Source organism: Portunus trituberculatus, chromosome 3, assembly GCF_017591435.1.
Source record: "Portunus trituberculatus isolate SZX2019 chromosome 3, ASM1759143v1, whole genome shotgun sequence".
NCBI classification, from domain to species: Eukaryota; Metazoa; Arthropoda; class Malacostraca; order Decapoda; family Portunidae; genus Portunus; species Portunus trituberculatus.
Genome location: NC_059257.1, coordinates 7,085,078 through 7,109,583, shown reverse-complemented (window position 1 = coordinate 7,109,583; position 24,506 = coordinate 7,085,078). Strand labels below are relative to the sequence as shown.

Genomic DNA, 24,506 nt, shown 5'->3' with positions numbered 1-24,506 from the left:
ATGAGTACCCAATATTTTACTGGTCAAATCACCTTCCCTCATATTTCTAGTCATACATTACATAAACTGATAAAAAATTGGATACTTCATTTTTTATTTGTCTCGTCATCTTGTCTGATTTTTTTTTTTACTATTTTTTTGTAAGAGAAATATAACAAAAACATTGGAACGTCATTTTTTTTATTTGTCTAACTACCATAACTTATTTTATCATTATCATTTCTTACTATACTTCCATGGACGAAATATAAAAGACAAAAGATATTATCCTTTTATCTTTCAGTGTTGACATTTTATTGAGACACACTTTATCTAACTTATCATTATTATTACCATTTTTTTTTTAAAGACAGATATTTCCATCTATGAAAATAAAGAAAATGTAAAAAAAAAAAAAATCTTGTACTGTCGGTCTCTCAATGTTTACAAAGTTGCAATGAGGCGAGGCTGAGGCGCGGTACTTGAGTCAGGTCGCGGTGAAGTGAGCCGAGTGACGCACGGGAGCATGACGTCACGAGGCGGGGAAGTATATAAGGGAGCGCTCGGGTAGCGAAGGCACAGGTCAGCCAGCGTGGTTGTGGCATCAACATCTCTCTTCCTGCTCCCCCAGCCAGCCTCTCCCAGCACCATGAAGACTCTCGTAAGTGGAGGCGTGGCAGAGATTGGCTCGTATTCTCAAACACTTGTGTGCTTCACCTCCACTATTTAAAAGCTTTATTTAAGTTTACACGAGTTTTTAAGGTGTTTTTACGGTTCTAGAGGCAGAGTGACGAGATTTCTGCATTACTAACTGAAGAAACACTCTTGAAAACCCCGCTAGTCATCTCTGTGGTCTTGGAAAATAGTCGTGGTGAGGAAGCAGAGTGTTTCTGAGCACGGGCCAATAGTGTTGAGTGGAGATACAAAGTAGACGAAGTGGATCAGTGGAAGAGTGGCTGGGAAACCTTTAGGCCTCTCACGTGATCCACTTGTCTTGTCTTGGTGAAATTTTGTGAGGTAGTGATGGTCGGAGAGACAACTAACTCCCTTCCCGTTTTCTTTCCGTGCGGTGGAGAAAACGAGGCTTGTGTGGCGTCGGTTGCCTGTGGTCACGTGATGCGATTTAGAACGACTGAAAAGTGTTACATTCCGTTGAGATTATTTTGTTATTCATTATCAAACTTCGTAATTCTTCCACCTTTTTTATTTATTTATTTATTTTTTTTTTTGCTAATTAATTTTCTTTCTCTTTCCGGTTCAAGTAGAAAGTCAGATTTGGTTTTATTTTACGTAATGACAAAGAAAATGAAAAAACGATTCACTTTCTAATTCTTTCACGATTTATCATTCATTTGGGCATTCTCCACTTCTCTATTCCCTTATCTTATCGTTTCATTTCTCTTGCGCTCAAATTTAATCGTCTAGTTTCTGTATGCACCAATTTACGATACAGTCAATCGGTTAACGAATTACTCACTCACTCACTCACTCACTCACTCGTCCAGTCAACCAGTCAATCTCTAATCAGTCAGTCAGTCTATCAGTCACTCATACACTTAGTCAACCAGTCAATCTCTAAACACTCACTCACTCACTCATTCCCTCATCCAGTCAACCAGTCAACCAGTCAGTCCTTAATCAGTCAGTCAGTCAATTCATCAATTTTTTTTTTATTTTTTACCTAAACTTTTTCTTCTATACTCAAAATATTTCAAGAAACAAAACATTTTACTATCATACAGAAAATGATACACATACATACACATACAAACATACATACACACACACACATACATACATATACATAAACACACATACACATACATACACGTACAAACACATATATACACATACATACATATACATACACATACATACATATACATACATATACATACACACACATACACATAAAAGATCTATACATTGTCTTTTTATCCCTTTTTTTCTACTTTCCCTCTCTTTTTCTCCATTCTTCTCTTCTTCTCTTCCTCTTTTTCTCCTTCCCTTCTTTTCCTTCTCTCTTTTCCTTCGTTTCTCTTATTTCTATCTCAATTTGTCTTTATATTAACTTATTTCCACTTTCCCTCCTTTCTCTCCCCTCTCTCTCTCTCTCTCTCTCTCTCTCTAGTTTCTTACACGCATCTCCTTCACAACGTCGCCAATTACAAAGGCCTTACTCAATAACGTGACTGGCTAAAAGTTATCCGGATCCGTTCTTGTGGCACTATTATTACATCCGTTTCGTAACATCGGTCCGGTAATGTCAACGATCCTGTGTCCGCTTGAATCCGTTTGCCAAAAAAAAAAAGACGGTTATTACTATCTAGATTTCAGTTAAGTTTTGTAGATTGTCGAGAGAAAAGGTGTGTGTGTGTGTGTGTGTGTGTGTGTGTGTGTGTGTGTGTGTGTGTGTGTGTGTGTGTGTGTATGTTTGTTTGTCTCTCTCTCTCTCTCTCTCTAGATGGTGATATGAATGCCATTTTGTGTTTTTTTTTAAGTATTTCTCAGTGATTTCAACTCCTTCAGTACTGATCAACATTCTCGCATGCTCTCTTATCAAAATTTAACCTTTAATTCGTATATCCATAGAGGTGAAACTTCCCTGCTAGAATAAGTGGCTGAGAGAGAAAAAGAGAAAAAAACACTAAACTAACCCTTAAAACTCAAAAGCATAAGAGATAAAATTCCTTGATAGCATAAACGGTAAACAGAGAGAAAAAAAAACACTAATCTGAACCTTAAATCTCAGAAACATAGGAGCTAAAATACAATGCTGAAGTTTCCGTTTTACCTTACGACACTTCACCTTTACCTGTCCCTCGTTAGCTGGTATAAAAATCACCCCATGGAAAGGTTTCAGTGACGCAATGGCAGATTTACTCACGCCACTGCCCGCCTTGTGCCTTTTTTTCTTTTTTTTTTTCTTTTTTCAGGCTCCGTTGCAGACAATCTTAATTCACAATGCAAGCTTTAGGATCGTCCAATTATCCGAGACTTTTTGGTTCATTCCAGTGTTATGTAAAGGAGATTAAGTAGAAATGAAAGTTTGAGCACACTCTCTCTCTCTCTCTCTCTCAATATCTTCCTTCACAAAGACATTTCCATACTACAAATTCTTTCATTCACAGACAAATAACTTTCCACACACACACACACACACACACACACACACGGGGAAGAGAGAGCTTGGGGTCACTGGAGGCATTAGTAGTGGCGGGGCGTGACTCGAGGCCATAGTGAGGTGTGTTGCTCTTCCTGTTGTTGTTTGGAAAGTCAAGGTAAAGAGATGTAAGGCGAGACTCCCTCCCAGACACTTCCTGGCTAGACTTTCGTTGGCTTATAGTGAAAAAAATAGTAGTAGTTGTAGTAGTAGTAGGGAGGAAGACGAGGAGGAGTAGTATTAGTAGAGAGGAGTAAGCAGGACTCTAGAGCACGGAAAGAGGAAGAGTAGGATATTAGAAGAGGAAGATAAGAACCAGATCACACTGCAAAACAAGAATAAGATAGAAAAGTAAATGAAAATATGAGAAAAGGTTAAAGCAGGAATATTTTAGCCTAAGAAAAGAGGAAGAGTAGTAAGATATTAGAAGAGGAAGAGGATAACCAGACCATAAATGAAAAAAAGAGGAAGATGAACAAGAGGAAAAGTAAATGAAAGTGTAGGAAAAGGAAGAGGAACATTTCAAAACACGAAAAAGGGAAGAGAAGTAGGATAGAAGAATAAGAGGAAGATCAGAACACAATAAAAAAGGGGATGGACAAAAACTAATGAAAATGTAGAAGGAAGAGGAACAGGAGAAGAAATTTAAGAAGCGATGATGGTGATAAGGACAAGGAGAAAAAGAAGGCAAACCACTACGGGCAGAAACAAGAAAAAGTGACAAAAAAAGAGGAGGAAGAGATGAAGACAGAGGCAGAAGCGAAACAGGAATAAGAGAAAAAAAATGCTAACCATATAATTACCCCAAATCACCATCGTCACTATCTTCAACGAAAAAAACAAGATTAAAACGAGATACGGGAGGAGAAAGAGAGAGAGAATAGAGAGAGGAAAAACACACAAGAACTACGATAATAACCCTCAATTATTAAGAAAAACGAAAAATAAGATAAAACAAAATGCCAGTCATCTATCTTATTTACGAACTTATTTCTTCATATCTCATCACTTCAGGAAACTTCACCTACCCACGTCTTCTTCTATCATAACTGCTAATCCTAAATATTACCTAGAATCTTGTTACATCTCAATCATTTACCAACCATTTCAAAACCAATTCCTTCCTACTTCATCACTAACATGCATTTCACACCATCAAAACAAGAGACGCTTTGCTTTCACACCACCACTGCTTCCCAAGGGCTCCAGTTGAAGATACTCGTGTTTTTAAGGTTTTTTTATGGTCCTGGTGATAGATTGGCAAGATTTCTAGTTTATCAAAAGGACAAACTGTCTTGAAAAACCCATTTAGTTGTCTCTGTGGGCTTCAAAAATTGTCATAGCGAGAGGTGTAGGCGTTTCTGAATATGAATGTGAATTTGACAGAAAGACGGCAAACCACACCTCCGTTTTCTTTCCACAGGCTGTTCTTCTCGTCAGTGTGTCCGCCGCTGCCGCTTTGTCGGTAATGGCCCCACAGAGCGCAGCATTTGGCACCCCTGGACAGGCAGTTGGGGCCCCTGCTGCTGCCGTGCCTGCTGCTGCTAATGGTGCTGGTGCTGGTGCTGCTGGTGGTGCTGCTGGTGGTGCTGCTGGTGCTGGTGGTGCTGCTAATCTTGGATTCGTGGATTACGGTCCCAAGGTGTACGGTCTGGGAGCCAAGAACCAGTTTGCTCTTCCTCCCAACCCATTCCTCATCCAGAGAGCTCTCGCCGTGGCCAACAGTGTCCCCAATGTTCTGGTGGTGCGTATTGGTGATGTTGTTCATGGTAGAAAAGGGATGTGATGTAGTAGTAGTAGTAGTAGTAGTAGTAGTAGTAGTAGTAGTAGTAGTAGTAGTAGTAGCAGTTCTTGTTAGTGATTGGTGAGTGAAGTTTATGTAAATATTCCGTATTCCTCCTTCATTTTCTTATTTTCTCTTGTTCTTCATCTAAACCGTTACCTTTTCTCTATGTTCCTCCTCCTCTGCCTCCTCTTCCTTCTCTTCCTCCTCTTTCCCTCACGTCATCACAATCTTCTGTCTTGTCTCTTCTTCCTTCTGCCTTCTATCCACTTCTATTCATCCTTTCCTATGTTTTGTCATGTTTTCTAAAGTCTCCCTCTTAATTCCCCCGTTTTCTTTCATGTCTTACAATATCTTGTTTGCTGATCTCTTTTTCAATGCTTCTTTTTCATTACTCTGTTTTCTAATGTCTACCTTTAAGTGCCTCGTTTTCTATCATCGTGTTCTAATGCTTTTCGCTCTCTCTCTCTCTCTCTCTCTCTCTCTCTCTCTCTCTCTCTCTCTCTCTCTCTCTCTGAATGCCCTAATCCTCCTCCCTTTTCTCTCTCTCCCTCTCTTTTAATGCCTCTTTCTTTTCTCTGATGGTAAACTAATGCTCTCTCTCTCTCTCTCTCTCTCTCTCTCTCTCTCTCTCTCTCTCTCTCTCTGTCTTTATTATCATTTTTTTCTATTCATATTCCTCACATCTGTCTTTCTTCCTCCCCTTTTTCTCTATTACTCTCTATTATTTTCTTCCCTTTCACTCTCTTCCTTCCTCTTTCCTCCCTCTCACCCACTCCTGCCCTCCCTCTCCCTCCCTCTCTCTCCCTCCCTCCCTCTCTTTTAATGCTCTTTTTCTTTTCCCTGATGGTGAACTAATGCTCTCCCTCTGTCTCCCGTGCAGCGCCTGGACCTGAACGGGGAAGTCACGCTCACCAACCAGTTCGGCCAGGAGGTGGATGTGGTCGATGCTTTTGGCAGGGAAATTGAACTCGAATATTAAGCAAAATTAATCTAAAACTCTAATATAAAATAATTCACTTCATTCGGTTTAAAAAAAGTCAATAAAATAGAAATTCGGTACTCAAAAAGGAATTATATCTATATTGCTTTTTATTTTTCGTCTTACTCTGTTCTCTTTTGTTTTTTTTTCTGTATTTTTTTCTTCTTTTCTTGCTTTATCTTGTTTCATCAGTTAGTTCTTTACTTAGTCTTCGTCTCTTCATTGTTTCGTGTAAGTTAATCTCTATCTTGAAAAAATGTATCTTATATAAAAAAAACAAATGTGCAAATAGAATGTTGTTGTAAATAGCTCTCTCTGTCCTCTCTCTCTCTCTCTCTCTCTCTCTCTCTCTCTCTCTCTCTCTCGTTATCATTATTATTATTATTATTGTTGTTATCACCCAAGAAGATCCATGATGCCCACCCTGACCTAATCACACCCAGGGGACACGAGCTGCCCTCCCCTTCCCTCCCTTCCCTATCCTCTTCCCTCCCCCTGCCAGCTGGTGAGGGGCGGGACGGACATGGGGCGGGGCAGGGTTTGGGGGGCGCCTGGCGTGCTTCCCCTGGTCCCTGGCTGCTCCTCTCGCCACTATGCTGTCCAGGCTAACACTGTGAATAAACGGTGCTCAAAACGAAACCCTTACTTTTCCTGCCCCTTTCTGTGTGTGTGTGTGTGTGTGTGTGTGTGTGTGTGTGTGTGTGTGTGTGTGTGTGTGTGTGTGTGTGTGTGTGTGTGTGTGTGTGTGTAGAGGAATGATAACAGCTGCAGTGATTATACTAGCAATAATAACATCACCATCACCACTACTACCACCACCACCAACAACAACAACAACAACAACTTCAACACCACCACCACCACCACTAACAGCACCTCTCCATCAAGAACAAGTAAGGTCATGTTAGGTCAAGTATTGCTACCAAGTTATGCTGCCTCATCCCACATCAGGTTACACTTCGTTAGAATACATTACAGTTCTGACAGGCAAACAATGCACAGAAATAAGGGAAATAAGGTGTAAGGATTAGTTTTTAGAAGTGTTTGTAAGTCGTGAAGTAATATTAGACCTATATTAATTGCTGGTCAGACCTCATCCATTTGCTGCACAGTTCACAGCCCCCATTATAAGGATATTCAAATAAGTTTTTCTCTTTGTAGCGAGCCAACACTAAAGTGGGCTTTTTTATCTTTTCTTTTTTTTTTTTTTTGCCTGCTGGTTCTCTTCCTTTCATTAAAAAAAAAAAAAGTTGCAAGACATTTATCCCTATTCTTTGGTTAATTCTATCTGTTCTGTAAGGAGACTGGTAACTGAGTGGGGTTTTTTTTACTTTTTTCTATATATTTTTGTTCCCCTTGGCCAGTCCTTCTCTCTTACATATAAAAAGTCTATTAGAATCAGTACAAAGGAGAATGATTGAAAGAATACTGTGAATGAGTGATATTCCTTACGAAACGAGATTCAATAATAGAATAATAACAATCAATTTGACCTCTTCAAAAGCATGACGCGTTTCCATATTCATTCTGTTTGCTAACTTTTGTGGAGGGGTTAAAATAGTGAATATTGGCTATTAATCTTCTGACATCCATAGACCCTTCCTAATGTCGATAAAATGGTCTAATCGTACACAAATGCCAAGGTAAAAAATGTGTCCCAGTATTAAAGATGTTGAAATAGTGAAGACTGTAGCCGTTAATCATCTGACCTCCATAGACCCTTCTTAATGTCAATAAAATGGTCTAATCATACATAAATCTCAAAGTAAAAACGTTTTCCACTACTGAAGGAGATTAAAATAGTGAGGACTGTAGCCATTAATCTTCTGACCTCCACAGACCATTCTTAATACCAATAAAATAGTCTAATGGTACACAAATCTCAAGATAAGAAATGTGTCCCAGTACTGAAGGGGTTAACACTGCATAACACCTTGAACATCACACACCAGGGCACTCAGGGAACCCTCTTAACACTCAGCCAGTCACGTGGTGTACCTGAAGGGCGGGGCTGTGTCTGTCCTGTTAGGGTACAAATGGACTGGGCAGGGAGGAGGCGTGGCCACTAATAATCTTACAGCTAGCGGGAAGAAACGAATAGGAAATGTAAGAGTATAGAATAAACAGAGGAAAGAGGAATAAGACATAGATTATCTTAGACCTAGTAGGAATAAAAGATGAAAAAATGTAAGTGAATAGAAATAAACAGGAAAAACAATAATAAAACAAGAGAGAAGATAATTTTCGAGCAATAAGAAAGAAAGGAATAGAAAACGTAACGATAAACAGAAATAAACAGAAGAAACAGCAAAATGACTACATTATTTCAAAGCCAGTAGGAAGAAAAAATGAAGAACGTAAAAATTAACAAAAATAAACAGAAAAAAAAACAATAAAACTTAAAACAAGATTATTTTGAGCTAGTAAGAAGAGAAGAGATGGAAAACGTAAAAAAAATAGAAATAAATAGAGGAAACAGCAACAAAACATGAGACAGAACAGAAATAGAGGAAAAAAGCAATAAAACATGAGACAGAACAGAAATAAACACAGGAGAGAAAAAAAAAAAAAAAAACAAGACAGAAGATAATTTTAGAGCAAGAGGGAAGGAAGAATATTGGACACTTGAGAATATTTATGCAATTATATTTACGTGACATTTAGTGAATCTCTGGCATTTAAAGAGATAAGGAATGTAAGGATAAATGTAGTAAATAAAAGGAGATGTAATAAGTGTAGGAAAACAAAGATAATGAACAAACTCAATTAATCGTGTTGTTTGTAAGTCCATTCACGTGACATTTAGTGAAGCTTTGGCATTTAAGGGGATAGAGAATGTAAGAATAAATGAAGTGAATAGAAGAAAGTGTAATAAATGTAGGAAAATGAAGATAGTGAAGGAATTAAATGATTTGTATTATTTTTAACCCTTTAAACACCATGACGTGTTTCCATATTCACTCTGCTTACTCTTTGGTGATTTTATACAGCTTCAGAAACTCATGTGGAGATTGAAATAGTGAAGACTCTGGCCAGTAACCTTCTGACCTCTATAGACCCTTCCTAATGTCAAAAAAATGGTCTAATCGTACATAAACTCATGGTAGAAATGTGTCCTGGTATTAAAGGGGTTAAAATAGTGAAGACTGTAGCCATTAATTGTACACAAACTCATGGTAAAAATGTGTCCCAGTTTTGAAGGAGGTAAAATAGTGAAGACTGCAGCCCTTAACCTTCTGACCTCCATAGACCCTTCTTAATTTCAATAAATGGCCTAATTGTACACAAACTCATGGTAAAAATGTGTCTTAGTATTGAAAGGGTTAAAATAGTGAAGACTGTAGCCATTAATCTTTTGTCCTCCATAGATCCTTCCTAATGTCAATAAAATGGTCTAATCGTACACAAACTCATGGTAAAAAAAAGTGTCCCAGTATTGAAGGGGTTAAAATAGTGAAGACTGTAACCATTAATCTTTTGCCCTCCATAGATCCTTCCTAATGTCAATAAAATGGTCTAATTGTACACAAACTCATGGTAAAAGAGTGTCCCAGTATTGAAGGAGTTAATCGGGTGTTTTTTTGTGATTAGAATACTGCGCAGAACTTCACCAGATAAAGACAACAGGTTTCCTCTTGTTTATTTATTTGCTTATTGATTTATCTGTCTGGTTTTTGTTTATCAATTTCTAGATTTACAAATGAAGTGAGTGATGAATAGAAGGCACTCAGTAATCAGGTTAGTTAGGAAATCTTAACCCCTTCAGTACCAGGACGTGTTTCCATATTTATTGTGTTTACTGTTTGGTGATTTTATACAGCTTCAGAAACTCATGTGGGGATTGAAATAGTGAGGACTCTGGCCAATAATCTTCTGACCTCCATAGACCCTTCCTTATGTAAATAAAATCATCTAATCATACCCAAAATACATGGTAAAAATGCGTCCCAGTATTGAAGGAGTTAAAAGACTAGACAAATGTATGAATGATAGGTGGAAACAAGTACGTGGATGTGTTCATAGAGGGAATGTCACGTGTTGGCCTGACCACTTTTTCTAATTCTCTTTATTTAAACGACAAAACATAATAGAACATAAAGGACAGTGGCGTTGATTAAGCTAGTTACTGTTGTCGCCAGGAACTATGAGTATCTTAAAGCTTTAGAAATAAAATGCGCTTCTTGCAGCTTCCCTCATTCCCTTACCTTCACATTTTTTTTATATTTATACCATGTGGGCTTTTCACGGGAGTTTCTGGGCTAAAGAGGATACTTTTTTGTGGTACCTCCTATCTCAAAGCCCACCCGCTAGGAAACCGTTGCCCCGAGTGAGGAAGCCCAACCTACACTCGGAGCGTGGACAGGATTCGAACCCAAGGAAGAAAAGGATTGAAGGTTGGATAAGTTTGTACTCGAATAGTTAATTATTAGAGGAGGTTGAATAAATATATATTAGCATCAGGAAAATGTTAGATAAATCTATAAGATATTCAACCCTTCAATACTGGGACACATTTTTATCTCTAGCTTTGTGTACAATTAGACCATTTTATTGACATTAGGAAGAGTCTATGGAGGTTAGAAAATAAATGGCCACAGTCTTCACCATTTTAATCTTCAGAACTGGAACACGTTTTTACTCAGATTTGTGTGTGATTAGACCATTTTATTGACATTAAGAAGGGTCTATGGAGGTCAGATGATTAATGGTCACAGTCTTCACTATTTTAATCTCCTTCAGTACTGGAACACGTTTTTACTCAGATTTATGTGCGATTAGACCATTTTATTGACATTAAGAAGGGTCTATGGAGGTCAGATGATTAATGGTCACAGTCTTCACTATTTTAATCCCTTCAATACGGGGACACATTTCTATTTCTAGTTTTGTTTACGATTAGACCATTTTATTGACATTACGAAGGGTCTATGGAGATTAGAAGATTAATGGCCACAGTCTTCACTATTTTAATCTCCCTCATAAGTTTCTGAAGCTGTACAGAATCACCAAATAGTAAGCAGAAATTAAAATAAAACATCAAAAGAGGATTAGACAAATATATTATGGGATAGTTAAAGAGTTGGGCATTAAAATAAAAAGATAATTAGACACCTTCAAGGCAAAACAGGATGAATTAATGGACAACAGTGATGAATGGTAAGTTTTAAGTGTGTGTCTGCCATCTTGTGTAGTTCAAGTGGCCTTTCGCTGCCTCCTTACTTTGCAATGTTCTTGTGGTGTGTGTTACATGTTATCCTTTATGATCAATATGCAACACTGCCGACACTCTATTTTCCTGCGAGTGTTAATGGCCAGCACAGCATAACAGGAACCCAAGGAAAACATTACTTATTCTTGTTTTTTTGCAGCCTTTTTGCAAGAAACCGCTGAACTTTGGTGAGACTAGACTGAGCTTCGCAGTAAAGTACGTCTGGTTTGGTTAGAATAAATTACGTCTGATCACATACAAGTTTGGTTTGGTTAGGTTAGGTTAGGTTTGGTTAAGTTGGATTATGACTAGATTAGGTTTGGTCAAGTTAGGTTAGGTTAAGTTATGATTAGGTTAGGTTAGGTTATGGTTAAGTTAGGTTACATGTTTATAGCTTAAACTACATTAGGTTAAATCAAGATTAAATAAAGTTAAATCAAGTTAAGTTAGATAAAGATTAGGTTAGTTAGGTCAGGTTAGATTAGATTAGGTTAAGTTACATAATCATAAGTTAAACTCTATCAGGTTTTAAGATAAGATTACGTAAAGTTAAATCAAGTTAGGTTAGTCCAGGTTACGTTACATTAAGTTAGACTAAGATGAGGTTAGGTTAAGTTAGGGAAGATTAGGTTAAGCTAGGTTACATTAGATTAGGTAAGGTGAGGTTAGGTAAGGTTAGGTGAGGTGAGGTGAGGTTAGATTAGGTTAAGTTAGCTAAGGTGAGGTGAGGTGAGGTAAGATAAGAAGAGATGAGATGAGGAGAGGTGAGGTTAGGTAAGCGCTTTAACTGAGATGGTACAGCCACTCCACTGACAGGAATTAAAGACACAGGCTAAACACAATAGGAGAGGAAGACGAGGCAGACAAATGGACTCAGATGGCTTGAAGTAATGATGGACACAACTGAGACAGAGAAGACTAACAGAGACAATGGCAGAGCTTAATGAGAACCTAAGCTAGCCAAGATTCGCCACACATCATGATGGAGAACTTTAGAAGGATGTGGAAGGACGAAGAGGAGAAAAAGGACGAGCTGGAGAAGAAGAGAAGGAGGAGAAAAAATAGGAGGATAGGAGAAAAGGAATAGAAGGTGGAAGGACAAGAAGATAGAGAAATGTAAAGAAAGAATGAGGCGAAGAAAGAAGAGAGTGAAAAGAAACAGAAAGGAGAACAGAATAAAGACGGCAAGACAGAGAGATTTAGGAGGTGGAAAGATGAAGAAGAGAAGGAAGAGGACGAGCTGGAGAGGACGAAGAAAGGAGGAAAAAGAGCAGGATGATAGCAAAGAAAGAAGTAGAAGGACACGAAGATATAGAAAGGGAAAGACAGAATGAGCCAATGAAAGAACAGAGAGAATAAACAGAATGAGAAGAAAGAGAAAGGAGAACAGAGTAAGGACAATAAGAGATGAGAGAACAAAAAACAAAGCAAGAAATACAAGTAGAAAAGCAGGAAATGGAAGGACAGCAAGTAGAAAGGGAAAGGAAGAAGCAAGAAGAGAGAGAGAGAGAGAGAGAGAGAGAGAGAGAGAGAGAGAGAGAGAGAGAGAGAGAGAGAGAGAGAGAGAGAGAGAAACAAAACCACAACAGAAGACAGCATTAGATCACAATTTACCGTAAACAGTAAGTGGGTGTGGCTATTAATAAAAAAAAAAAAAAAGGAAAAGAAAAAAAGTAGTAGACACGTTCGTAGTATGTTTTAAGACGACACGAGGTCCATGGAGGGTAGAAGGGGGGGGCAGCGAACCAGGAGACAAGGGGGAGGGGGGAAGGGGGAGGGGGTAGCAGTGACGTCACGCAGGGAGAGGGATATAAAAGGGGCATTTGGGCAAGAGGATACTCAGCGTGGTTTGTGCCCTCCAAGCATCACCTCCCTCGTCCTCTTCCCTCTCCACCATGAAGACCCTCGTAAGTGGAAGAAAATGGGAGTGAACTGTGTGTAGAAAATGGGGGAGTGGATTGTGTGAGTGTGGAGTGTAACTTGTTGGCTTCTCTCGTGCTCCTCTTCTCCACTTCTCTCCACTCCACCCGCGGCCTTGGTTGTGATTAGCGTGGTAGCGTGATAGTGTGGGAGTGACATCTCTTGCATCTCGTTTTCTTTAGTGTGAGTGAGGAAAACGTGGTCAGTGGTGCGTTCTAGTGCTATCAAGGCAGGAAATAGAAAACTCACTCGGTTGCTTTCTTTCACGTCTATTTTAATTAATTTTTTACCTTAGAACTATTTTTCGTAACTTTCCTTCGTTCTTGTGTTAGTTACCCGTCTCTTCCAAGCAGCCCCGTTATATTTCCTCGTGTTTTTTGTCTTTTAATCTTGTTTTCTATCCAGTATTTCTCTTTTTTTTTATTATTAATTCACTTTTACTGCGCGTTTATCATTTACTCAGTGCATTGACGTGTTTAGAGAGAGAGAGAGAGAGAGAGAGAGAGAGAGAGAGAGAGAGAGAGCATCGTACATTCTTTTTTTTCTCGTTTTTCTTTTTGATTCATTGCATTTTCTACACTAAACCGTCGACCTTGGACTGCTATCAAGTCAACGTTCCCCCTCACCTCTCAGCGTTCAGCCAGTTCTATTTCGAAGGTTCCTGTCTCGTTGCCTTTCCAAGATATCAGGTTTCCACTCCACATTTGAAGACCAGACGAGTGTTTTTTTGTTTATATTTTCGTTTCTTAACAAATTCAGTATTCTTTCTGATCTCAAATATCACATTTCTCATTTCTTTGTCTTCTTTAAGTTTAGAGATTGATTAAAACTTTTTATTATTCTTTTTTTGTTTATATTTTGTTTATATAAGTGTTCTTGTATTGTTTTTGTAGCGTTTTCTGTTTATTAGAGGTACTATATTCATGGTTCTCTATATTTGTTATTATTCATTTGTTTATTTGAGTTTGGCTAATATAAATCGCTTCTGCAGTCTTGTAACGGTAGTTTTGTTTTTGTTTTAGCAGAAGGGACTATATCACATAATCATTCTCTTATTTTCTTCTCTAAGCTCCATCGCGTCGAGGCTTTTTTGCAAACACCAATGCTAAACACAGCACTTTTTGCACGTGTCAATGCTAACCACTCCAATGCCTTCCCTCACCAGGCCATCCTTCTCCTTGCCGTGTCCACCGCTACCGCCCTCACAGTGGTAGCGCCCTTTAACGCCTTCGGGGCACAGGGACGGTCGGCAGGAGGCGCTTTGGGTGCTGGAGGTGCTACTGGTGGTGCTGTTGGCGCTGGTGGTGCTGCTGCTCCCCCTACACCAGTAAATTACGGGCCAAAGGTTTACGGAGCTGGTGCTAATAATATTTACGCCATGCCGCCTCATCCCTTCGTCATGCAGAGAGCTGTCGCCATCGCCAACAGTATTCCCAACCTCCTGGTGGTAAGTGGCTGCCCCGGAGGAAGGCTAGGAAACAAAAATGGCAGAGAAAAAATAAAAAGTATGAAAAGGATAGACAGAAAAATGATAAAAGAAGAAAATGTCTAGGTAGGAATGAATGGTTGCTTGGATGGTTTGTAGGATGGTTGAATGGATGGTCGGATATATGGTCGGATGGTTGGATGGTCACTTGGATGGTTCAATGGATGGTTGGATGGTTGAATGGATGATTGGATGGTTGGTCAAATGTATGGTCGGATGGTTGAATGGATGGTCGCTTGGATAGTTGAAAGGATGATTGGATTGTTGAATGGATGATTGAATGGAAGGTTGAATGTATGGTTGGATGGTTGAATGTATGGTTGGATGGTTGAATATTCAGGATGATTGGATGGTTGAATGGATAGTTGGAAGGTCAGATGTATGGTTGGAAGGTCGGATGTATGGTTGAATGGTTGAATGGATGGTTGAATGGTCACTTGGATGGTTGCTTGGATGGTTCAATGTATGGTCGACCTTGTAGTGATATGACCGTCTGTGTTTTTTGCCTGGATGGTTGTTTGTATGGTTGAATGCATGGTTTGATGGCTGGATGGTTGGATGGTTGCTAGGATGGTTGTGTGGTTGTATGTATGGTTGCCTGGTTGCTTAGATGATTGTATGGTCGACCTTGTAGTGATATGACCGCTTGTATGGTTGTTTGTATGGTTGCCTGGATGGTTGATTGGTTGTTTGTATGGTTGCCTGGATGGTTGATTAGTTGCCTGGATGGTTGATAAGTTGCCTGTATGGTTGTCTGTATAGTTGCCTGGATGGTTGATAAGTTGCCTGTATGGTTGTCTGTATAGTTGCCTGGATGGTTGATTAGTTGCCTGTATGGTTGTCTGTATAGTTGCCTGGATGGTTGATAAGTTGCCTGTATGGTTGTCTGTATAGTTGCCTGGATGGTTGATTAGTTGCCTGTATGGTTGTCTGTATGGTTGTCTGTATGGTTGCCTGCCTGGTTGCCTGTATAGCTGTCTGTATAGTTGCCTGGATAGTTAATTAGTTGCCTGGATGGTTGACTGGATGGTTGCCTGGTTGCCTGTATGGTTGGCCGGAAGGTTGGCCTGTCTGTATGTGCGTCCTCTCAGCGTCTGCGTGTATGGTCGGCCTTGTAACGGTACTGGTGATCACATGCGCTGGTGGTGTTGCTTGGTGAACCTTCCATTCCCTCCTTCCTTCTTCTCTTTATCATATTTCACTATTTATCATATTTTCATTTTCTTCTTATTTTCTTTATTAGTTCATTATTTATTATATGATTCTTGTTCTTCTTCTTTTTCTTTCCTTTCTTTCTTTTTTTTCTTTCTTTCTTTCTGTCTCTGTGTCTCCATATCCATTTCTTATTCAGTTATTAATTTGTTTTATTTCTTTATTTCTATCTTTTCCTCCCTTTTCTCTCTCTCCTCCTCTTCTTCCTTCTCTTCCTCTCATTCCGCCTCTTTAAATATTCTCTATTCTTATCTTTCATTTTCTTTCACTCGTATTCTAGTTTTCTTCCTTCTCTTCTTCTTTTCTCTGCTCTTTTCCTCCTATTTTCTTCCTTTTCATTCATTCCTCCTTTACTCTTTCTCTCTCTCTCTTTCTCCCTTTTCTCGTCATCATCCTCCTACTTTTCCTCCTCTTCCTTTTCCTCCTACTCTTTTCATAGGCTCTTTTTCTCCCTTTTCTCCATTTTCTCTACTCTTCTCTTCTTTCTTGTCTTCCATTCATTCTCTTCCTTCTCTTCCTCTTTTTACTACTTTTTGTATCTTTTCCTCTCCTTTCTCTTCCATCTTCTTCCTTCTCTCGTTTCGTCTCTAAATACTCTCTACTCCTATTCTCTCTCTCTCTATCTATCTATCTATCTATCTCTATCTATCTATCTATCCATCTCTCCTGCCACATTCCAATACTGACTCTCACTTTCTCTCTCTCTCTCGCAGCGTTTGGACATCGACGGAGAGGTCACGCTCACCAACCAATTCGGACAGGACGTTGACCAATTGGTAGATCAGTTCGGCAGGGAGATCGATCTGGAACTGTAGACATGCAGCTCACGGGACCCCCAAAACATGAACCAATGTGTACTGTCACTTTACACTTGGTTTAGCTTCCATGAGGTTTAAACCCTTATTCAGAAACGCTTTCTCTCTCAATACGACGATTTTTCAAGGCCACAGAGACAACTAGCGGGTTTTTCAAGACAGTTTCTCTTTTCAGTCCACTAGAAATCTTGCCAGTCTATCACCAGAGCTATAAAACTACCCTTAAAAACACGAGTATCTTCAACTGGAGCCTTGGGAGAGCAGTGATGGGGAGAGAGCAAAGCGTTTTAGAATACAGGCCTTAAAACTACATTATTACGAAATGTGTATATAGTTTCCATTTTTTTTTTTCTATCTCTCTGTCTCTCGTTGTTATTATAATTATCGTTATTATTATGAAGATTCACGATGCCAAACCTGATCTAAGGGACATAAGCTGCTCTCCCCTTCCCTTTCTTTCCCCTCCCTTCCCCTTGCCAGCTGATGAGGGGAGGGGAGGGGTGTAGGTGAGGGCTGGTGTGTCTCCCCCCGCACCCTGACTGTTCCTCTCTCCTGTGTTGTTCTGGCTACTCAATAAACTGTTCCCAAATTGATATGGTAGTTTTCTTGTGACCTTTGTGTGTGTGTGTGTGTGTGCGTGTGTGTGTGTGTGTGTGTGTGTGTGTGTGTGTGTGTGTGTGTGTGTGTGTGTGTGTGTGTGTGTGTGTGTATCTAAATGACTGATTTGATTCATTAACTGCGAGAGAGAGAGAGAGAGAGAGAGAGAGAGAGAGAGAGAGAGAGAGAGAGAGAGAGAGAGAGAGAGAGAGAGAGAGAGAGAGAAACCTTTTATCACTTTTTATTCAATCTCTACCTCACTTTTTTACACACCTTAAATACAACACACACGAAACACCTTTTTATACACCTACACACACTATTTACGTACACCCTCCACGTACACTCAACACCACCACAACGCCCCCTCCCCCCACCACAACACACATGAGCAGCAGAACACGATGATTCCTGCACGAGACATAAGGAACCCTTTTGACAACCACTGCTACGAGAAATGAAAATAAAAAATCAAGGTTTGAATGAAAAGAAATACTGGTGAAAGAATAAGACCACCACCACCACCACCACCACCACCACCACAGACCATTCAATCCAACATAACAATATCACCTCCTATATTTTAACACCCCCCATTAACTGACCATTAATTCTACGCCACGAGTCCGGAAGATGACGATGCAGAGGTGATACTGAATTACATAAGAGGAGGAAGGAGGAAGAGGAGGAGGAGGAGGAGGAGGAGGAGGAGGAGGAGGAAAAATTAGTGTATATATAAATCTTACAAGGTAATTTAGTTCTGGTGATTTGAACGCAATAAAAAATAGTTATCCTAATATTGTCATGGTATATTTACGAGGAGGAGGAGGAGGAGGAGGAGGAGGAGGAGGAGGACAAAGGAATGACGAAGAAAATTATAAAGGAAGAAAACTAGAAGACGAAGAAAAGGAGGAAGACGAGGAAGACGAGGAAGAGGAGGAATAAATGAAGGAGGAAGACAAGACGAAAAAAAAAACATGGAGGAAAATAAATGAGGAGGACGAGGAAGAGGAGGAAGGAGGAAAGAGAGGAAAACAGACGAAAGGAGATAGAAGAAGAAGAAGAGAAGGAGGAAAAGAAGGAGGAAGAAGAGAAGAAGGAAAACAACGACGAGAATTAAAAAAAAAGAGGAAAACACAATGAAGTATACCAGAAAAGGAGAAAAATAGAGAGAAGAAGGAGGAGGAAGAGGAGGAGGAGGAGGAGGAGGAGGAGGAGGAGAAAGACAAGGAGTACAAACAAAATTTCTCGGTAATACAAATGGCAAGACGAAGGATGAAGGAGAAGGAGGAGGAGGAGGAGGAGGAGGAGGAGGAGGAGGAGGAGGAGGAGGAGGAGGAGGAGGAGGAGGAGGAGGAGGAGGAGGAGGAGGACGAGGAGGACAAGAAGCGGTACAGGCAAGGTCAACAGCTTCCTCCAAGAGACATTTTGGAGAGATCTTGTTTTTCAAAGCCAATAATCGAGTTTGTTGTGTTCTGGCGACGCAACGAAGGGGAGAGGAAGAAGAAGAAGAAGAAGAAGAAGAAGAAGAAGAAGAAGAAGAAGAAGAAGAAGAAGAAGAAGAAGAAGAAGAAGAAGAAGAAGAAGAAGAAGAAGAAGAAAGGAAGAGGAAGAAGAGGAAGAGGAAGAGGAAGAGAGAGAGAGAGAGAGAGAGAGAGAGAGAGAGAGAGAGAGAGAGAGAGAGAGAGAGAGAGAGAGAGAGAGAGAGAGAGAGAGAGAGAGAGGCGGGATGCTGCGATGATGATGATGATGATGATGATGATGATGATGATGATGGGCGTGGCAGTGACATTATAGACTTAGAACCCTTGAACTAACATGTCAAGGCTTACATGTCGAGAGAGAGAGAGAGAGAGAGAGAGAGAGAGAGAGAGAGAGAGAGAGTCTTCCATGGCCTAATTTCCTTGCTTAATTAAATAGAAAATGAAGGTGATTAGAAAATGGAGATGGTAAAGGCAAGGGAGGACTAAACTAAAGAGAGAGAGAGAGAGAGAGAGAGAGAGAGAGAGAGAGAGAGAGAGAGAGAGAGAGAGAGAGAGAGAGAGAGAGAGAGAGAGAGAGAGAGAGAGTGTGTGTGTGTGTGTGTGTGTGTTTCTTTGTATTCTCTCTATTCTTCTCTCGTTTTTTTCCTACTTTGCATCTTTGCTTTTATCTCTCTCTCTCTCTCTCTCTCTCTCTCTCTCTCTCTCTCTCTCTCAGTTACACAATCAAGGAAAAAAAAGATAAAAAATGTAGAAAAGACACGTTTTTTTGTTAATATCCGTACCCTCTCTCTCTCTCTCTCTCTCTCTCTCTCTCTCTCTCTCTCTCTCTCTCTCAGGGCGTGTCCCATCCGGCTTCCCAAGAACGCCAAGTTACGTAAGAGAAAAGCATCCGAAACAGGTCTTGAGATGAACTTGTTGTTGTTGTTGTTGTTGTTGGTGGTGGTGGTGGTGGTGGTATTTTCTTCTTTTCTTCTTTTTTTCTTCTCTTTTCATTTTTTCTTCTTGGTTTCTTTATCGTTTTCTTCTTTCTCCTCTTTTCTCTTCTTTCTTCTTGATCTTTTTTTTCCTTTTTCGTTTGCTGTTGTTTTCATTATTATTCTTTTCCTCCTCTTGTTTTCATTTTCTTATTTTATTCTTCTTTCTTCTTTCTCCTTTACTTCTTTCTTTTTGGTCTTTTTTTCCTCCTCCTCCTTTTCCTCTTCCTTTTATTTGCTCTTTTCTCATTACTGTTCTTTTCCTTCTCTTATTTTTTCCTCTTGTTTCCTTTATTCATCCTTTCTCTTTTTTCCTCTTTATTGATCTTTCTCCCTCCTCCTCCTCCTCCTTCTCCTGATCGTCCTTCTCCTCTCCTCCTCTTCCACACACCTTTTCAACACCTTTACTTGCCTCACATCACCACACAGCACCTGAATTAGCCGGATGTTGAAGAGGATTACCTGTCTACCTGCGTCTCGCCACACCTGAGCTCACACAAACAAAACACTTCAATTCTTTTTCCTCTCTCTCCTTTTTTTCCCTCGCCATATCCCGGTTCTGAACTGGAGGTGAGGTTACGTCAGGTATGTACAGGTAGGTATGTACAGGTATTAGTCATTAGTCATTACCGGTATTGCATCATCTTGTTCCCCAGTAAAAGATATAGTCTGATTTTTTATTCATTCTTTTTTCTTGTCATGTCTCGGTTCTAAGTTGTGTTTCTGGAGAGCAGGTGAGGTAAACAGACAAACACCTGTATTAATTCTTGTCCCCAGGTAGATAAATAGTTTGGTATCTTATTTTCCATCTCTTTCCCTCTTTTTTTCCATTCGTCTTATCCAGGTTCGAGGTTAGTGGTGAGAGAGACCAGGTAATCACAGGTAAGCATTTCTCATCAACACCTGTATTACTCAGCCTTGTTTCCAGGTAAGAAATAGTGTCTGATTTGTTATTTATCACTCGTGCATCTCTCAACCTTCATTTCTCCTCCTGGCCTTCACTTGTGCTTCATTCCTTCTTTTTCAAGGAAGCAATAGAGTGGTTGATAAATGGATGGGACTCAGCAATCATGTTGTCAGTGGTGAGTCAATAGAGAGCTTTAAAAGATCAGATTTATGGATTGGGATGATGGATGGAACTAGGTACCTTTGCTCATACAGAGACTGCTACGTGTAAGACTGACATCCTCTCGCAGCTACACTTGTCTTATGTTCTCATGTTCTTATTCAAACCACAAAGGAATTCCAGTGTTTACGTAATGCAACAGTCAACTTATGAAACTTTGCCTTGAATACCTAATGTGGTGGTGGTGGTGGTGGTGGTGGTGGTGTTTGACAGGGTGTGGCCAAGTCATAATTTTTCCCCCTTTTGTGTCCGGGCACTTTGTTCCTTTCCTGGTGGCGCTGGTGGTGGTGGTGCAGGGTGTGGTTGACGCATTATCTTCCCCCTGAATTTCCCGGGCCGTTGTTTCCCCAGACACTGAAAGGATACTTGATTTTTTTCCCCTCTCGCAGGTTTTGTCCCGTCATTGTCACTGGCGAGGTGGGCGAGACGAGGCAGGTGAGGCGAGGTAAAATTAGGATACCTGTTCACTGAGGGAATCCTTTCATTCAAACAAATTCTAATGTGTTTTCTTGCTGCAGCCACCTTTCGGCATTAAACTGGCTTAAGAACTCCTGAATTTATTATCTGAACCAACTTTTTCCATCTCTTATCAAATATTATTAAGATTTCATCGTTTTTAGGACCAGAGTGAGATAAAACTCCCACCGCTGAATCCAAATTTTGAGGTTTTTCTTGTTTTTTTGGGGTATTTACGAGCTTTAAACTGGCTTAATAACTGCTGAATCTATTATTTGAACCAACTTTTTCCATCTCTTATCAATGTTTATTAAGATTCACCGTTTATAGGACCAGATTGAGTTGAAAATCGCACCATAGAATCCAAATTTTGAGGGTTTTTATTGGTTTTTGGTATTTGCGAGCTTTAAACTGGCTTAATAACTGCTGAATCTATTATTTGAACCAACTTTTTCCATCTCTTATCAACGTTTATTAAGATTTCACCGTTTATAAGACCAGAGTGAGTTGAAAATCCCACCATAGAATCCACATTTTGAGGGTTTTTATTGTTTTTTTGATATTTTCGAGCTTAAAACTGGTTAAAAATTTCTGAATCTATTATTTGAACCACTTTTTTTCATTCTTATCATATTTTATTAAGATTTCATCGTTTTTAGGATCAGAGTTGAAAATACCACAACTGACACCAAATTTTGAGGGTTTTTCTTGCTTTTTGGTATATTCGAGCATTAAACTGGATAAAATTGCTAAATCTTATTACCTTAACTTCATTTTCTCTCATATCTTGTCGAAGGTTATTAAGATTTCGTTGTTTTCAGACCCAAGTTGAGTTAGAAACATTAAACTGACTTAAAACTGCTGAATATCTTACTTTGACTCCCTTTTCCTTCATATATCGTCGAAGGTTATTAAGAATCCATTGTTTTTAGACTAAGTTGAGTTGAAAAATACAATAAACTGGCTAAAAACCCCTGAAAATTTTAGTTTAACCCCTATTATTTATTTTTCGTCGATGATCATTAGGATTTCATTGATTTTAGGCCAAGTTGAGTAAAAAAAAATTAAACTGACTTAAAACTGCTGAATATTCTACCTTAACCCCTTCAGTACCATGACACGTTTTCATACTAATTCTGCTTACTATTTGGCGATTCTATACAGCTTCAGGATCTTATGTAGGGATTAAAATAGTGAAGATTCTGCACCACTAGTCTTCTGCCCTCCAAAGACAGTTAATAATGTAAATAAAATCGTCTAATCGTACCGGAGACTCATGGTAAAAAAAAAATCGTCCCAGTTAACCTCCTTTATTCATACCTCGCTGAAGGTTATTAAGAATCCATTGTTTTATTTTATTTTTTAAAGATCCCACCGCTGACACCATATATATCCGGGGAAATACATCCTTTCAGGGAATTATGTCCTTCCATCTTTCTTTTCATTCCCTCTTCCTTCCTTCTTTCCTTCCTTCCTTCCTTCCTTTTTTCTCTCTTTCATTCTTTCTTTCTTTCTTTCTTTCTTTCTTTCTTTCTTTCTTTCTTTCTTTCTTTCTTCCTTCCTTCCTTCCTATCTTCCTATCTTTTTTACTTTCTTCCTTTCTTTCTTTCTTTCTTTCTTCCTTCCTTTCTTCATATCTCATTCTTTTCTTTCAGTCCTTCGTTTTCCATTTCTATTCTCCTTCCTTCCTTCTTTCCTTCTGTGTGGGCAGGGGTGTGTGTAAGTTCCCCGCGTGCCTGCCTCCCGTGTACACTGCCAACATGTCCCTGGCTTTTTACTGACGGAGAAAGTGGCTGACCTACGGCTACAGGCGGCGAGAGGCGGGAAAAAAGAGAACGAGTAGCGAGTAGAGTATATCCTCTTTGGACATAAGGTGGTGGTGGTGGTGGTGGTGGTGGTGGTGGTAGATGGAAAGGTAGAAAGAAAAAAAAAATCCAGGTGAACTTTTTGCTGTAGTGTATTAGAGAGAGAGAGAGAGAGAGAGAGAGAGAGAGAGAGAGAGAGAGAGAGAGAGAGAGAGAGAGAGAGAGAGAGAGAGAGAGAGAGAGAGAGAGAGACAGAGAGACAGAGAGATATAGAAGCACAAAAAAATGACCTTGATATGTTTTAATTGACCTTCACGCCACCAAAGTCATCTCCACCTCCTCCACTGCCCTCCACTACCTCCAATAGTTCCCTCCATCTCCCCTCCAGACCTTCCCTCCACGTGACTCTCATAATCTTCCCTTCATCAATGCCTTCCTTCACTCCCATTACCTCCCATCTCCTCCTTCTCTCTCTCCCTTCACCTTCCTTTTAGCCAATTGGAAGAAAAAGAAGCAAATACAAAAAGAAATTACTGTTGCGTGAAAGAGTTAATAAAAAGAGGCTTATAAAAAAGGTTATATTAGAAAAATGTTACCGTGATGCATGAAAGGGTTAAGAAAAGTGAAGGAAAAAGGGTTATATATGAAAAAGGGTTGTTTGTTTCACTTTCTCTTCCTTCATCCTCCAGTGCTCTCTCTCCCTCCTTCAAGTGATGTGTTGTGAAATTAAGAGGAAATGTTAGTAAGTTCTAGTGGTGGTGGTGGTGGTGGTGGTGGTGGTGGTGGTGGTGGTGGTGGTGGTGGTGGTGTGTTGCGAGATGGACTGATGAAAGGATAAAAAAAAAAAAAAAGTGAAAATATATGAGGAAAAATGAATAAAGAAAATGTAGAGAGGAAAATAAAAGCAAAAAAAAGGAAAAAAAAGGAAAACAAAAACAGTTTAAAATGAAAAAAATCCCACAAAACATACAAAATAAACAAAAAAACAGAATCACACCAACAACAAAATGAAAACAAGAACAAAACAAGAAAACAAACAAATGCCCTTCAGTTTAGGTCACGTAGGGCCAATTAAGGGGAGCCAATCAGAGCGCATTACCTGACCTTCGTGACCTCCGCGTAAGGGAAAGCAGGTCAAGGGTCACGCACCACCCCCCCTCGAGGTCACGTGACTCCGCAACACCTCATAAAAAACGAGAAGCATGACCATATCGTGAAAAAGGTCTTTGTTCGTGGTTTGTTTGCTCTCTCTCTCTCTCTCTCTCTCTCTCTCTCTCTCTCTCTCTCTCTCTCTCTCTCTCTCTCTCTCTCTCTCTCTCTCTCTCTCTCTCTCTCTCTCTCTCTCTGTGTGTGTGTGTGTGTGTGTGTGTGTGCTCTCTCTCTCTCTCTCTCTCTCTCTCTCTCTCTCTCTCTCTCTCTCTCTCTCTCTCTCTCTCTCTCTCTCTCTCTTCTTAATAATTCTTACTTCTAACTATCTATAAATGAGTTTTTTCTGGTATTTTACGAATGATAATG

The 24,506-nt window shown here is 39.7% G+C and overlaps 2 protein-coding genes across 2 annotated transcripts; both read left to right on the top strand.

Annotated features, from left to right (window-relative positions):
* Nucleotides 1–516: 516 nt before the first annotated feature.
* Nucleotides 517–6,546, top strand: LOC123509992. The gene is made up of 3 exons (XM_045264646.1): nucleotides 517–640; nucleotides 4,566–4,886; nucleotides 5,809–6,546. The coding sequence occupies exons 1-3, from the start codon at nucleotides 629–631 to the stop codon at nucleotides 5,905–5,907; spliced, it is 432 nt and encodes a 143-aa protein (XP_045120581.1). The 5' UTR covers nucleotides 517–628; the 3' UTR covers nucleotides 5,908–6,546.
* A 6,367-nt stretch (nucleotides 6,547–12,913) lies between these two features.
* Nucleotides 12,914–17,142, top strand: LOC123510079. The gene is made up of 3 exons (XM_045264871.1): nucleotides 12,914–13,023; nucleotides 14,202–14,483; nucleotides 16,448–17,142. Exons 1-3 carry the CDS (start codon nucleotides 13,012–13,014, stop codon nucleotides 16,547–16,549), a joined length of 396 nt encoding a protein of 131 aa, XP_045120806.1. The 5' UTR covers nucleotides 12,914–13,011; the 3' UTR covers nucleotides 16,550–17,142.
* The last annotated feature ends 7,364 nt before the right edge of the window (nucleotides 17,143–24,506 follow it).

Coding starts and splice junctions, on each gene's coding strand:
- LOC123509992 (XM_045264646.1), top strand. Junction 4,887..5,808: donor GTGTCCCCAATGTTCTGGTG/GTGCGTATTGGT, acceptor TCTCCCGTGCAG/CGCCTGGACCTGAACGGGGA.
- LOC123510079 (XM_045264871.1), top strand. Junction 14,484..16,447: donor GTATTCCCAACCTCCTGGTG/GTAAGTGGCTGC, acceptor TCTCTCTCGCAG/CGTTTGGACATCGACGGAGA.